Genomic DNA, 15,782 nt, shown 5'->3' with positions numbered 1-15,782 from the left:
TGTACAGACCTGTGAGACCTGTGAGACCTGTACTGACCTGTACAGACCTGTGAGACCTGTACTGACCTGTGAGACCTGTACTGACCTGTGAGACCTGTACAAACCTGTGAGACCTGTACAGACCTGTGTACAGACTTGTGCAGACTTGTGCAGACTTGGCAAGTCTGCTGGAAATCCTTGCCTGTTTTACTGGAGATGCATCAGAGGAGACTTCCTCCGAGTCCTTACTCAGCCCAGTGTATTTCCCACAATGCACTTCACATAATGCACCAGAGGTCGATGACCACGCCCCCCGCTCAAAGAGCAGTCACATGCACACGGAACAGAGCGCGCTAAGGCCAGTAGATTCAGAGCAAATAATGATCCCATCAAATGGTTTTATTTATTACAATGTTAGGATGTGTAGAATTCATTGGTTCAGTTTCATTAGTTGGAGTTGGGGTTGTTAGTGTTGTACCTGACTGTCCAGGAGGGGGCGTCCCTGTGCTCAGTCGGGGCAGGTTGAGCAAAAGTGTGAGGACCCCAGCTCTGCTTCCCCAACACGGCTCCACTGCAACGGGTTTGGGCACCGCCTGTTTACCACATACACACACACACGCACACACACACACACACACACACACGCACGCACGCACGCACACACACACACACACACACACACAGAGAGAGAGAGAACACAGAACACAACGTTTGAATCAGAAGTGTCAGGATCACAAATAAGCAGCGCCTCCTCGAGCTCGGTGGGTCCTGTGTAAGATGCTGTTGTGGGCCTCTCAGGCCACAGTGTCAAAATCACTTCATTTGCCCTGAGGCAGTTTAAACACAGAGCAGTCAAACACAATCACAACAGAAAAGCTCAAACAAAAGTGTAAGTGCAGCTCAACAGGCAGAGTCAGCAGATCCAGTGTCAGGGCAGTGTGAGGAGGGTAACAGCCCTGAGGACAAAAGTGTCCCGCCTGTGTGTCCTGCAGCATCAGCACAGCCTCCAGGGGGAGCAGGTGAGCTCTGCACACAACAGGAAAGCCTCCCCTAAACCACTCTCTCTCTGCTCTTTTGTGTCAGTCAGTGCTGAGACAGGACATTCCCTCTGGAACATCTTCTGACATATTTGGTGTAGAAAACCCGTAGCACTGCTGTGGAAAGACTAACATTTCAGAGCTAGCTCACTAGCATAGCTACATAAATACAGTGTCATACAGGAAATACAAACTGCTCAAATCACACAATCAAATAGTCTTAACTTCCATCCTTTAAACTGTACAAGTTGTATAATGTACACACTTGGCAACAAATTTAAACACTTGGCTCTGGTGTTTTTTCAGAGTGTAAGAACATTGTAGTCCCCAAGAAGACATTTGTTGTCTCTTTTGACTCATGACAAGGAATCTGTGAGAAATGTCTTTCAGCAGCCTAATTTGATTTTTTTTTTTTTTTCATATAAATGCCTAACAGTATAAATACTGCACAATAGACTGTATTTGCACAGAAGACACTCTAATTCAGGTTCACAGTCGGCTGTCCACCTTCATCTTAAAGACACAAACCAGTCATTTGAAGACACTGAGGTGCACATTTAAAGAAAAAGGTCTCTGAACAGAAAAGGTGGATTAAGGTCTAATCAACCTTGTGTTTACAACAGTCAGCTCAAGGTTTTGTAAAGTGAAAATGACCAGTTAAATGTGAAGTGGCTCTTAAGAGCAGTGAGGGAAACCATCAGAGGACAACAGGAGGTGATCACTCATGACATTTATAGAGTTTATACTGGTTAAATGCAAAGCAGCTCTGTAGTGTTCTTGGGGTAAAAGTGTAAAATAAACTAGACCTGGAGTTAAAAGTCTGTAGAAGAGACCATTTAAACTGTGTAGAAGAGGAATATTAGAAAAACACAGTTGAAAGTGAATGCTGAGAGCAGCATATCCTTATTTTTGTTGACTATGGACATTGTGGATTTAATATGTTGTGCTTAAGGTATTAGCAGCTCTTTATGTTAATGTAAAATGTTCTGGGGGCAGGCATCATAAGCTCACACTTATTTCTTTTCAGACTTTATATACTTTATTTGTCTTACTTGAGCCTCTGTGAAATGTTTGAAAAAAATTATTATACACCAAACTGAATTGATAACGAAGGAGTTAAACTAAGACTGGGTAATTGAAGTGTTATGGTTTCAGAAAGTGTCCCAGTGACTCTGAAGTACTACAGTAACATGTCCACACTGCTCACAGCTCAGTGTTTGGTGGTAGAATGAGACAGTATCTGTGTGAGTGTCCTTTCCTCTCTCCTCCTCTCTCCTCCTCTCTCCTCTCTCCTTCTCTCTCCTCTCTCTCTCCTCCTCCTCCTCTCTCTCTCTCCTCCTCTCTCCTCCTCTCTCCTCTCTCCTCTCTCCTCCTCTCTCCTCCTCTCTCCTCTCTCTCTCTCCTCTCTCTCTCTCTCTCCTCTCTCTCTCCTCCTCTCTCTCCTCTCTCCTCCTCTCTCCTCTCTCTCTCCTCCTCTCTCTCTCTCTCCTCTCTCTCTCTCTCTCTCTCTCCTCTCTCCTCCTCTCGTCTCTACACACTTGTGAGGAGCAGACATCAGCTCAGTGAAGCGCACGGGTGAGCAGCAGCTGTGCACCAGGAGGAGAGGACGGCGCTGTGAGTGAGCCTCCCCAGGATCAGAGGCTCCTGCTGGGGTCGCTGGAGTGAGTGACAGTCTGAACACCTCCACCTGCTGCTCGCTCCAGTCTGCTGTGAACAGGTGAGAGAGTGTGACACTGTTCAGAGGCTCTGACACTTCTGTATGTCACACTCACACACAGAGTGTACGACACAGAGCAGTGGTTACTCACCCTTTTGTCTCAAGTTCCTGCTAAACCTCTGTGGCTGTGGTTGGTTGCTCTTGTGGCTGTCTGGCTCGCACACTGAGCAGTTTGTACTCTTTTTGTATGTTACACTTGATGTCACTTTTACTTAGTATTTGGGATACTGACCAAGAAGTGCAGCTTGTGCAGTTTGTAGGACGGACGTTAAGGAATATTGGATTGTGATATGAGTAGTTTGTTTTTCCTGTATCCATGGCAACACTGCTAGCTTTGAAATGCTTCAGACTTTCTACACCAAATGTAGAAGATGTTCCAGAGGGAATGTCCCATCTCATCACCGACCAAAACAACAGAGTGGAGAGAGAGGATTAAGAGACTTTCTGTTGTGTCCAGACTTCACCTGCTCCCCCTGGAGGCTGCTGTGATGATGCAGGACACAGAAGACACAGAGGAGGGACACTTTTGTCCTGAGGGCCGTTACTTTCCTCACACTGACCTGACACTGGATCCAATGACTCGACCTGTTGAGCTGCACTCAGACTGTTGTTTGAGCATTTTACTCCTGTGTGATTTTGACAATGATGTGTGGGTCTCTCAAAATGTCATGATGGATGGATGGGGCCAGAGGGGACGAGGGGAGAGAGCAAGAGAGGGATGAAGAGAAAAGTGGAAGAGGAGGTAGGAGAGTAGATGTATTAACTGATCACAGTGGTGTGGGTTCTGTTTGTGTCCAAACAATCAAGGGAAAACAAACAAACAAAGAAAAAAACAACTTTGAGAAGCAGCTGAGTTCTGCAGAATTGGCAATGGAAGAAGAACAGATAGATCCAGAGTTGAGGAGAGGAGCTGTTGTGTGTTTGAGAGACATGTGACACAGATGAACGGCTGTGATTGGTCCATCCCAAGTCTGGACAGAACTCTGTGGTCCCACTCTAACAGCACGGACAAGAAAAACATCACACACACATCACACACACATCACACACACACATCACACACATCACACACACACATCACACACACACATCACACACACACACACACACACATCACACACACACACACACACATCACACACACATCACACACACACATCACACACACACACACACACACACACACACACACATCACACACACACACACACACACACACATCACACACACACACACATCACACACACACACATCACACACACACACACACACACATCACACACACATCACACACACACATCACACACACACACATCACACACACACACACACACACATCACACACACATCACACACACACACACACACATCACACACATCACACACACACATCACACACACATCACACACACATCACACACACATCACACACATCACACACACATCACACACACACACACATCACACACACACACACACACACACACACACATCACACACACACACATCACACACACATCACACACACACACATCACACACACACATCACACACATCACACACACACACATCACACACACACACACACACATCACACACACATCACACACATCACACACACATCACACACACACATCACACACACACACACACACACACACACATCACACACACACACACATCACACACACATCACACACACATCACACACACATCACACACATCACACACACACATCACACACACACACACACATCACACACACATCACACACACACACACATCACACACACACACACACACACACACACACATCACACACACATCACACACACACATCACACACATCACACACACATCACACACACACACACACATCACACACACACATCACACACATCACACACATCACACACACACACATCACACACACACACACACATCACACACACACACATCACACACACATCACACACACACATCACACACACACACACACACACACATCACACACACACATCACACACACATCACACACACACACACACATCACACACACATCACACACACACACACATCACACACACACATCACACACACATCACACACACATCACACACACACATCACACACACACACACATCACACACACATCACACACACACATCACACACACACACACATCACACACACATCACACACACACATCACACATCACACACACATCATCACACACATCACACACATCACACACACACACACATCACACACACTCACACACATCACACACACACACATCACACACACATCACACACATCACACACACAATCACACACACACATCACACACACACATCACACACACATCACACACACATCACACACACATCACACACATCACACACACACATCACACACACACATCACACACATCACACACACATCACACACACATCACACACATCACACACATCACACACACATCACACACACATCACACACACATCACACACATCACACACACATCACACACATCACACACACATCACACACATCAATACACACACACACATCACACACACACACACACACTCACACACACACACACATCACACACACACACACATCACACACACACACATCACACACACATCACACACACACACACATCACACACACATCACACACACATCACACACATCACACATCATCACACACACACATCACACATCACATCACACACATCACACACACACATCACACACACACATCACACACACATCACACACACACACACACACACATCACACACACATCACACACACACACATCATACACACACACACACACACACACACACACATCACACACACACACACACACATCACACACACATCACACACACATCACACACACATCATCACACACATCACACACACATCATACACACACATCACACACATCACACACATCATCACACACACATCACACACACACACATCACACACACATCACACACATCACACACATCACACACAACATCACACACACACATACACACATCACACTCACACACATCATACACACACAACACACACATCACACACATCACACACACATCACACACACACACACACATCACACACACACACATCACATCACACACATCACACACACACACACATCATCACACACATCACACACATCACATCACACATCACACACACACATCACACACATCACACACACACACACATCATCACACACATCACACACATCACATCACACACACACACACACATCACACACACACATCACACATCACACACACATCATACACACACATCACACACACACACACACACACACATCACACCATCACACACACACACATCACACACACACACACACATCATACACACACATCACACACACACACACACACATCACACACACACATCATCACACACATCATACACACATCACACACACATCACACATCACACACATCATCACACACATCACACACATCACACACACACACACTCATCACACACATCATACACACATCACACACACATCACACACACACACTCACACACACATCATACACACATCACACACATCACACACATCACACACACATCACACACACACACACATCACACATCACACACACATCACACACACATCACACACACATCATACACACATCACACACACACACACATCATACACACATCACACACACATCATACACACATCACACACACACACACATCACACACATCACACACATCACACACATCACACACACACACACACACACACATCATACACACATCACACACACACACACACATCATACACACACACACACACATCATACACACACATCACACACACACACACATCACACACACACACACACACATCATACACACATCATACACACATCACACACACACATCATACACACATCACACACACCTCATACACACATCACACACACATCACACACACACACACACATCACACACACCTCATACACACATCACACACACATCATACACACGTGAAAAAAGAGAAAGACAAAAGAGAGACGGGTGGGGGACAAAGAAGAAAAAAAGAGGAGTGAGGAAGAGGAAAGGAGGAAGATGAATCACTGTCATCATCATCACCATCATCATCATCATCATCATCAACTCAAACTGAGCATTCGGGAAACTGACACATTTAAAGACTCTGTGGAACATTGAAGAAAGCCTGCCCTCCACTAGGACAATGTATGAGTGAGTTCTGTGGAGAGGCAAGCCCACCATAAAGATTTATTTATTTATTTATGTATTTTTTACTTTTACTTAATACAGTGTTAGACTAGTATTTGTATATGCTCTTATATGCTATGCTCGTATATGCTCTCTCTCTCTCTCTGTCTCTCTGTCTCTTTGTCTCTCTCTCTCTCTCTCTCTCTCTCTCTCTCTCTCTCTCTCTCTCCTGTGGGACAGTGCGTCTTACCTGCAGCTCATCATCATATCAGAGCTCAGGTCAGGTTACCTTTAGTCTGAACACATCGAGAGAAAGAGAAGGAGGGAGAGAGGTAAAGAGAGAGAGAGAGAGACAGAGGAAGGGAGAGAGAGCAGTCACAGCACCATCGATCAGTTTGACCCCAGCGCTCGTCTGTACCACAGAGGTCAGAAGGAGACACACTCTGGTCATTACTGTGGTCAGGAGAGAGAGAGAGAGAGAGAGAAGAGAGAGAGTATGCAGAGGAGAGGAGAGAGAGTGAAAAGAGAGAGGGGATAGACAGAGAGAAGGAGGAATGTTTACAAATTGAAATGATCTGGTTCTGGTTTAGACATGGTTTAGTTCTGGTTTAGACCTGGTTCAGTCCTGGTTTAGACCTAGTTTAGTCCTGTTTTAGTCCTGATTTAGATCTGGTTTAGTCCTGGTTTAGTCCTGTTTTAGACCTGGTTTAGTCCTGGTTTAGTCCTGATTTGGTCCTTGTTTAGACCTTGTTTAGATCTGGTTTAGACCTGTTTTAGACCTGTTTTAGATCTGTTTTAGACCTGTTTTAGTCCACGAATCACAGTTGGAGAATATTTCAACACAAATAGCTGTAGATTTCCTCAGTTGACTAAATATTATTAAAAAAAATATAAAAAAAACCATCACAGTATCAAAGTAAATATCATTCTAATGTGTGTAAATTGTGCAGTTGTTGCATCAGTGGTCATTGTTTCACAATTTGAAACAGGATTTTCTTGGAATGTTCTGAATTTATTCCAGTGTCCTGATGCAACAGAGACACAGCGGTGAGGGGCTATTGTGTGTGAAAGAAACGCCCCCTGCCCCGCTCTTCTGCCCCGCTCTTCTGCCCCGCTCTTCTGCCCGCTCTTCTGCCCACTCTCTGCCCCGCTCTTCTGCCCCACTCTTCTGCTGCGCTCTTCTATCCCGCGCTTCCACCCGCTGTCCTGCCCGCTCGTCTGCCTTCTGCCCTGCGCTTCCACCCCGCTTCTGCCCTGCTCTTCTGCCCCGCTCTTCTGCCCTGCCTCTGCCCCGCTCTTCTGCCTGCTCTTCTGCCCCCTCTTCTGCCCACTCTTCTGCCCCACTCTTCTGCCCCACTGTTCTATCCCGCTGTCCTGGCTCGCTCTTTTGTCCCGCTCTTCTGCCCCACTCTTCTACCCCGCTGTCTTGCCCTCTCTTCCAACCTGCTGTTCGGCCCCACACTTCTTCCCCAGTTTTCCACCCGCTCTTCTGCCCCGCTCCTCTACCCCACTCTTCTGCCCCGCTGTCCTACCCCACTCTTCTGCCCCACTCTTCCGCCCCGCTCTTTTACCCCCGCTCTTCCACCCCACTGTTCTACCCCGCTGTCCTAGCCTGCTCTTCTGTCCCGCTCTTCTACCCCGATCTTTTACCCCGCTCTTCCGCCCCGCCCTTCTGCCCCACTGTCCTGCTCCGCTCTACTGCCCTTCTACCCCTCTCTTCCACCCCGCTCTTCTACCTCGCGCAAAACTCTCAATTAAAAAGCAACCATGAAAACAACAGAAAGCTGAGTTGGGAGGATCTCGCGGTGTCCTTATGTGTGAAAATGAGTGTGGAGCTCTGCGTGATTACGAGGCGTCACCGTATTTTCCGTTGAGTTTGTGCTTAATTAGTATCATTGTAGCGCACTAATGACAGGAGAGGAAACCAACAGGCTTTGAAGAGCTGGGGAAAGTGGAATTTTTGTTACTTTTTTAAATAAATACATTCTCTTTTATCTGGACCAAAATAAAAAGTGGTTTATTGGAGAAACTTTGGTGCTTACACCTCAGCAGGTAGAGACACAGTGAAGAGGAGGAGAGGATGAGGAGGCTGTGGTTCTGGTGCTGCGGTGGAGATGGAGTTTATTGTTATCTATGTTTGTGTCATGTGTTGTTGTCGTGCGGGAGTGTGGGTGACGTAGATTGTGGGCAGAGTCTTGGTCAGAATCTTACAGCTAAACGTAAAGAGGCTTTGAATAAGGCTCAGGAGAGATCGCTAGATTACTCAAACATGCATGGATGACATCTAAAATCTAAAAATAAAAAAAATTAAATAAAAAAACAATTGATTCTTTAATGACAAGTGGTGAAACAGGTACATTTTGAGCAGGGGTCATCAAACTAAGGCCACGCCCCTTTGACCCCGCCCCTCTGCCCCCACCACTTGAACTGTCCCTACAAGGCAATCTTCAAAAGTTGTCATGGCCTTTTTTTATTATTATTATTATTATTATTATTATTATTATTATTATTATTATTATTATTATTATTACTTTTTGGCAAATGATAACACATCCACATTTTGTATTTTGTTGATTTTTATTTTTTTATTTTTTTTTAAACATGATATTTATATGAAGTATTTATATTTAAATAATTATATGACATATTTACATTTGCCACCAAATTTTTCATCAACTGACAAACTCGAGATCAAACAGTGATAGTTGTGTGCACCAAGTTCGGTTGCTTAGTTAAGGAAAACGAGTATTGTTAAAGTAGGAAAAGTTGACAGAGAGTGCAGAGTTTTCACAGAACAGTGGACGACCAATTCTTTTGTTTTGTACAGTGCAGTGCAGTTTGTCTGATATGTTTGATATGTTTGATATTTGATATGTAAAGAAAAGTGTGTGGTTTTCGTCAGGGTCATACACGTCTGTTATACGGCCGACCCGACCCCCATCACAGTCAGGAATGATTATGTGGTCCCCAGAGAAAAAAGTTTGACCCCTGCATTAGAGCATGGAAACCCGACCAAACCCAACCAAACCTCACCAAACCCGACCAAACTCAACAGTCGGGTTTCCATGCTTCCGTTCGGGCTCGGGTTGGACTCGGAAAACATCAGCCGTCAGCTGTTTCCTGTTTATCCAGGACAGACAGAGGAGAGAGAGATGTGATTGGCTGACAGGCAGGGGTGTAGTGGGCGTGGTAAGCGGGGTACACTGTCCACGCACTTCTCCTGTCGTGAGATATAAAAAATAACAAATATAAAATAGCTACAAGTTAAATGTCAAACCGAAGTAACTGGCAACGGTGAAAACAGCCTGCATAGACTCATGATATCTGCACTACTGTTCTACAGAGACCTGAGACCTGAGGGACCAGGACTGAACGAGGACTAAACCAGAACTGAACCAGGACTGAACCAGGGATTGAACCGGGACTAAACCTGGACTAAACCGGGACTAAACCGGGACTAACCCAGGTCTAAAATGAAACTAAAACAGGACTAAAACGGGACTAAACTGGGACTAAACCAGGACTGAACCAGGTCTAAAACAGGACTAAAACAGGACTAAACCAGGACTGAGTATGGGGACGGGCTGGAGCTGCGCCCGCGTAGACTGTCGAGTGACCGCAGGAGAAAGAGCCGGCACAGAGCTCTGCACCACAAAGGGCTCAGCGCAGCCGTTGCCCTATTGCACTTTGTGGACACCCTGCTCCATTCTCTATCTCTCTCTCAAGTCCAAGATTTGTCCTGGTTTAGTCCTGGTTCTGTCTTGGGCACATGTGTTTTAGTCTGTGATGTCTGTTCTGTAGGTGATAATGAATGGCATTAATGGCGTTAATGACGTCACAAATCGCGTACCCCCACTTAAAAAAAATCCCCACTACACCACTGCTGACAGGTGACAGGAGGGAGGGACCAGGAGAAACTAAAGTTTTCTTGGTTGTTGGAATTACACTTTATCTTCATTTATATTTGAATAAAATAATGAAAATAAATAATAAAAACTCCTGACAGATTTTAAAACAATTTTGGTTTGAACAAGTTCTGTGTTGCGGAGCACATTTGCACACATGCTTCCCTCTGTGTGTCTGTGAGTGTGTGTGTGTGTGTGTAGGGGTGTGTGTGTGTTTAAAGCAACGCTCTGCAGACTAATTAGAAGCTCCTGTGTTTACTCTGCTGTCAGCAAATCAACACATATGCAAACACACTTACGCTCGCTTTCCCAGCTTTGTGAGGACTGCATTGAATACACACACAACCACACACACACACACACACCCTCTCACACACACACACACACACACACACACAAACACACACACGCACACACCCTCTCACACACACACACACAAACACACACACACACACACACACTGGCACATATATGGGGGTATGTGGGGTGATTAGCAGAGTGTGTCCTGGTCCAGATGGAGCAGACACAACACTGAGTCACGCTCTCGTCTATAACTACAGATAGTGCAGCTGTTTAAGAGAGGCGAGAGAGAGACAGAGGACTCCACACGGGTACACTCTGGTGACGGGGCACGACAGCCAACTCTCTTAAAGTGGCACTAAACACACATCAACTCTGCCCATAATTACAGTTCAAACAGAGCAGCTAAACTGGGCAGGATCCAGAGGACTAAAGGAGAGAGTGAGGGGGAGGAGGAGGGGCGGGGCCTAGAGGACTAAAGGAGAGAGTGAGGGGGAGGAGGAGGGGCGGGGTCTGGAGGTATAAGGGTCAGTGTGATTGATTCAACAGGTATCCACACTTCAAACTCGGCCCCTGCAGCCAGGTGTTTGAATCAGAGACACCTGTCTGTAATCAGGACAGTCCTGTGTGATGTCATGTAGTACTTGAAATTGCTTAGAAAATGATGTCAGTATTTTCTATTATACTTTTTGTGCTTACATACTGCATATAATCATTGTACTTTCATTGAAAACCAAAGTGTTGATGTAAAAAGGTTGAATAACAGACACAGGGTGCTTCAGCTTGGACAAAAGGATACTTGTGTGTATCACTGTTGTACAGTAAATGTTTCAGTATTATGATGTTATAGATACAAAGTCCATCGAAAGTGTAATGTATATGTGTGTAATGAATCTGCTGAAAGTGGATCTGTGAAAATGCTTCTATATCCCAGAACAAAAGAAACTCTACCTGACCTCTGATCCTCTCTGCTGTAAGCCTATTACTGCACTACTCTTACTGCATTACTCTTTACTGCATACTACTACTACTACTGCACTACTCTTACTGCACTACTCTTACTGCACTACTCTTACTGCACTACTCTTACTGCACTACTCTTACTGCACTACTATTACTGCACTACTCTTACTGCACTACTCTTACTGCACTACTCTTACTGCACTACTCTTACTGCACTACTCTTACTGCACTACTCTTACTGCACTACTCTTACTGCACTACTCTTACTGCACTACTCTTACTGCACTACTCTTACTGCACTACTCACTGCACTACTACTCTTACTGCACTACTCTTACTGCACTACTACTGCATTACTCTTACTGCACTACTCTTACTGCACTACTCTTACTGCACTACTCTACTGCACTACTCTTACTGCATTACTACTTACTGCACTACTCTGCACTACTACTGCACTACTCTTACTGCACTACTCTACTGCACTACTACTTACTGCACTACTCTTACTGCACTACTCTTACTGCACTACTCTTACTGCACTCTCTTACTGCACTACTCTTACTGCACTACTCTTACTGCACTACTCTTACTGCACTACTCTGCACTCTCTTACTGCACTACTCTTACTGCACTACTCTTACTGCACTACTCTTACTGCACTACTCTTACTGCACTACTCTTACTGCATTACTCTTACTGCACTACTCTTACTGCACTACTCTTACTGCACTACTCTTACTGCACTACTCTTACTGCACTACTCTTACTGCACTACTCTTACTGCATTACTATTACTGCACTACTCTTACTGCACTACTCTTACTGCACTACTCTTACTGCACTTACTCTTACTGCACTACTCTTACTGCACTACTCTTACTGCACTACTCTTACTGCACTACTCTTACTGCACTACTCTTACTGCACTACTCTTACTGCACTACTCTTACTGCACTACTCTTACTGCACTACTCTTACTGCACTGCTCTCTTACTGCACTACTCTACTACTGCACTACTCTACTGCACTTACTGCACTTACTGCATTACTCTTACTGCACTACTCTTGCACTACTTACTGCACTACTCTTACTGCACTACTCTTACTGCACTTCTACTCTTACTGCACTACTACTGCACTACTCTTACTGCACTACTCTTACTACTGCACTACTCTTACTGCATTACTGCATACTACTGCACTACTCTTACTGCACTTACTCTTACTGCACTACTCTTACTGCACTTACTGCTTACTGCATACTCTTACTACTGCACTACTCTTACTGCACTACTCTTACTGCACTACTCTTACTGCACTACTCTTACTGCACTACTCTTACTGCATTACTGCACTGCTCTTACTGCACTGCTCTTACTGCACTACTCTTACTGCATTACTACTGCATACTTACTGCACTACTCTTACTGCACTACTACTTACTGCACTCTTACTGCTACTCTTACTGCACTACTCTTACTGCACTACTCTTACTGCACTACTCTTACTGCACTACTCTTACTGCACTACTCTTACTGCACTACTCTTACTGCACTACTCTTACTGCACTACTCTTACTGCATTACTCTTACTGCACTACTCTTACTGCACTACTCTTACTGCACTACTCTTACTGCACTACTCTTACTGCATACTACTCTTACTGCACTACTCTTACTGCACTACTCTACTGCACTACTCTTACTGCACTACTCTTACTGCACTACTCTTACTGCACTACTCTTACTGCACTACTCTTACTGCTACTTACTGCACTACTGCACTACTACTCTTACTGCATTACTCTGCATTACTCTTACTGCACTACTCTTACTGCACTACTCTTACTGCACTACTCTTACTGCACTACTCTTACTGCACTTCTACTGCACTACTCTTACTGCTACTACTGCATTACTCTTACTGCACTCTTACTGCACTCTCTACTGCACTACTCACTACTGCACTTACTGCATTACTTTACTGCACTACTCTTACTGCACTACTCTTACTGCATTACTCTTACTGCACTACTCTTACTGCACTACTACTCTAACTGCACTACTCTACTGCACTACTCTTACTGCACTACTCTTACTGCACTGCTCTAACTGCACTACTCTACTCTACTGCACTACTCTTACTGCACTGCTCTTACTGCACTACTCTTACTGCACTACTCTTACTGCACTCTCTTACTACTGCTCAATACCGTCACTCTATGTACTTTTACTTCATCCAACCTACCTGTTTATTTATTTAAAGAGAGGGTATGATGCAGAGTTGACTTTTTGGAGCTTTCTGCCATGTTATAACTTTGTTCCCTCATCAAAAACCTGATGTCATTCCCGCATGTTTGACTAATCTAGCAATCTTTCCAGGGCCCTATTCTAACCCTCTTTTGGTTAGCTGTAAATTTCAACATTTCTGTGCAAGGCTCCGCCCACAAGCCTACATCACTCATGCTCCACACGACACTTCTCTATAAACAAAACAACACACCACAACTTCACAAACCTGATGTGATGTGCAGTAGTTTCATTGGTCAGATGGTTGTGTTGTGGTAGTGCTCTGAAGGGGGAGTGACTTGTGACTAACATGGTGATTTAAATGTGTTATGTGTTAATGCTCCATAGAAGTAAATGACCCTCTCTTTAATGTTTCTAAAACGAAATAGCCTGTACTTGACTTAATCACTGATTTCATTATTCTAGGGAGAACAACTTTTACTCACCACAGTAACAGAGACGGCCCACCAACCATGCTCGAAATGTTCTAATAAATAATGGGCTCATTTGAATCTTGGAGTAAAGTGGCCTACGTTTTTGATGAGACCCTCAGGGTCCTCTACTTTCAAAATGAGCTGCTGCAAAATAGCTAGCACCGGCACTGTACTGTGGAGTAAAAACAGCTTTACAATCTCCAGTCTCTACTGAACTAAAAGGAAAAGAAGCTGGTAACTTGAACACTGATGTTTCATGACATCACAAGGTGGAACAGAGCATTTTAAACTTTGGAGATGGTGACAGACTGATAATAATAATAAAGTGTTACTCAAACATGTGTGAATGAAACAACACCAACAAAGCTCACAAAAATCCATTTTACCTCATTTAAGACCTTAAAAAAAAAAAAAAACACAAGGACACACCTGCCGGGGACAGACAGTTTTATCCAATCAGAGACATGATAGAAATTGTGAGAATGACAGAGTGGGCGGGGCTTATACTTCTTTCTGAAAGCTGTTCTTCATTCATGGTTCATTGGCACAGACTCTTAGTCTAATAGTTCAACCGTACCTATAATTCTACATTATTATGTTCATACTCAGGGACATACAGAACACACATGCAGTGTGATAGTTTCATTTAAATCTTTACATATTCAACATGTGCACGTCTTTTAATGATGAAAAAAATAACATCCATAAGTGATAAAGTGCATGGAGCATTTGTTCTGATTTGTGCGTCCATAACACATACAAACATTATATTTGATTTTAGTTTAGCTGTTGTTCATGACTAGTGCTAATGCACATGATTAAAATGCATTCAAATGTAACAATCTTATAATCAAATGTATAATTAGAATGTGTGTATGTTTACACCTC

At 44.4% G+C, this 15,782-nt stretch overlaps 1 protein-coding gene across 1 annotated transcript in view; it reads right to left on the bottom strand.

Moving 5' to 3' along the window:
* Positions 1 to 15,782, bottom strand: part of atrnl1a (attractin-like 1a) — a 499,802-nt gene that overhangs the window by 27,689 nt on the left and 456,331 nt on the right. Inside the window, exon 32 of the mRNA XM_055162865.1 lies at positions 458 to 572. Coding sequence (XP_055018840.1) covers positions 458 to 572 — 115 coding nt within the window. The remainder of the gene's footprint in view (positions 1 to 457; positions 573 to 15,782) is intronic.

The sequence above is a fragment of the Boleophthalmus pectinirostris genome, unplaced genomic scaffold (genome assembly GCF_026225935.1).
Source record: "Boleophthalmus pectinirostris isolate CB_2022bp ecotype Guang Dong unplaced genomic scaffold, ASM2622593v1 HiC_scaffold_5, whole genome shotgun sequence".
NCBI lineage: Eukaryota > Metazoa > Chordata > Actinopteri > Gobiiformes > Gobiidae > Boleophthalmus > Boleophthalmus pectinirostris.
Note: the sequence above shows the minus strand (reverse complement) of the source record. Positions and strands in the feature narration are given on the sequence as shown.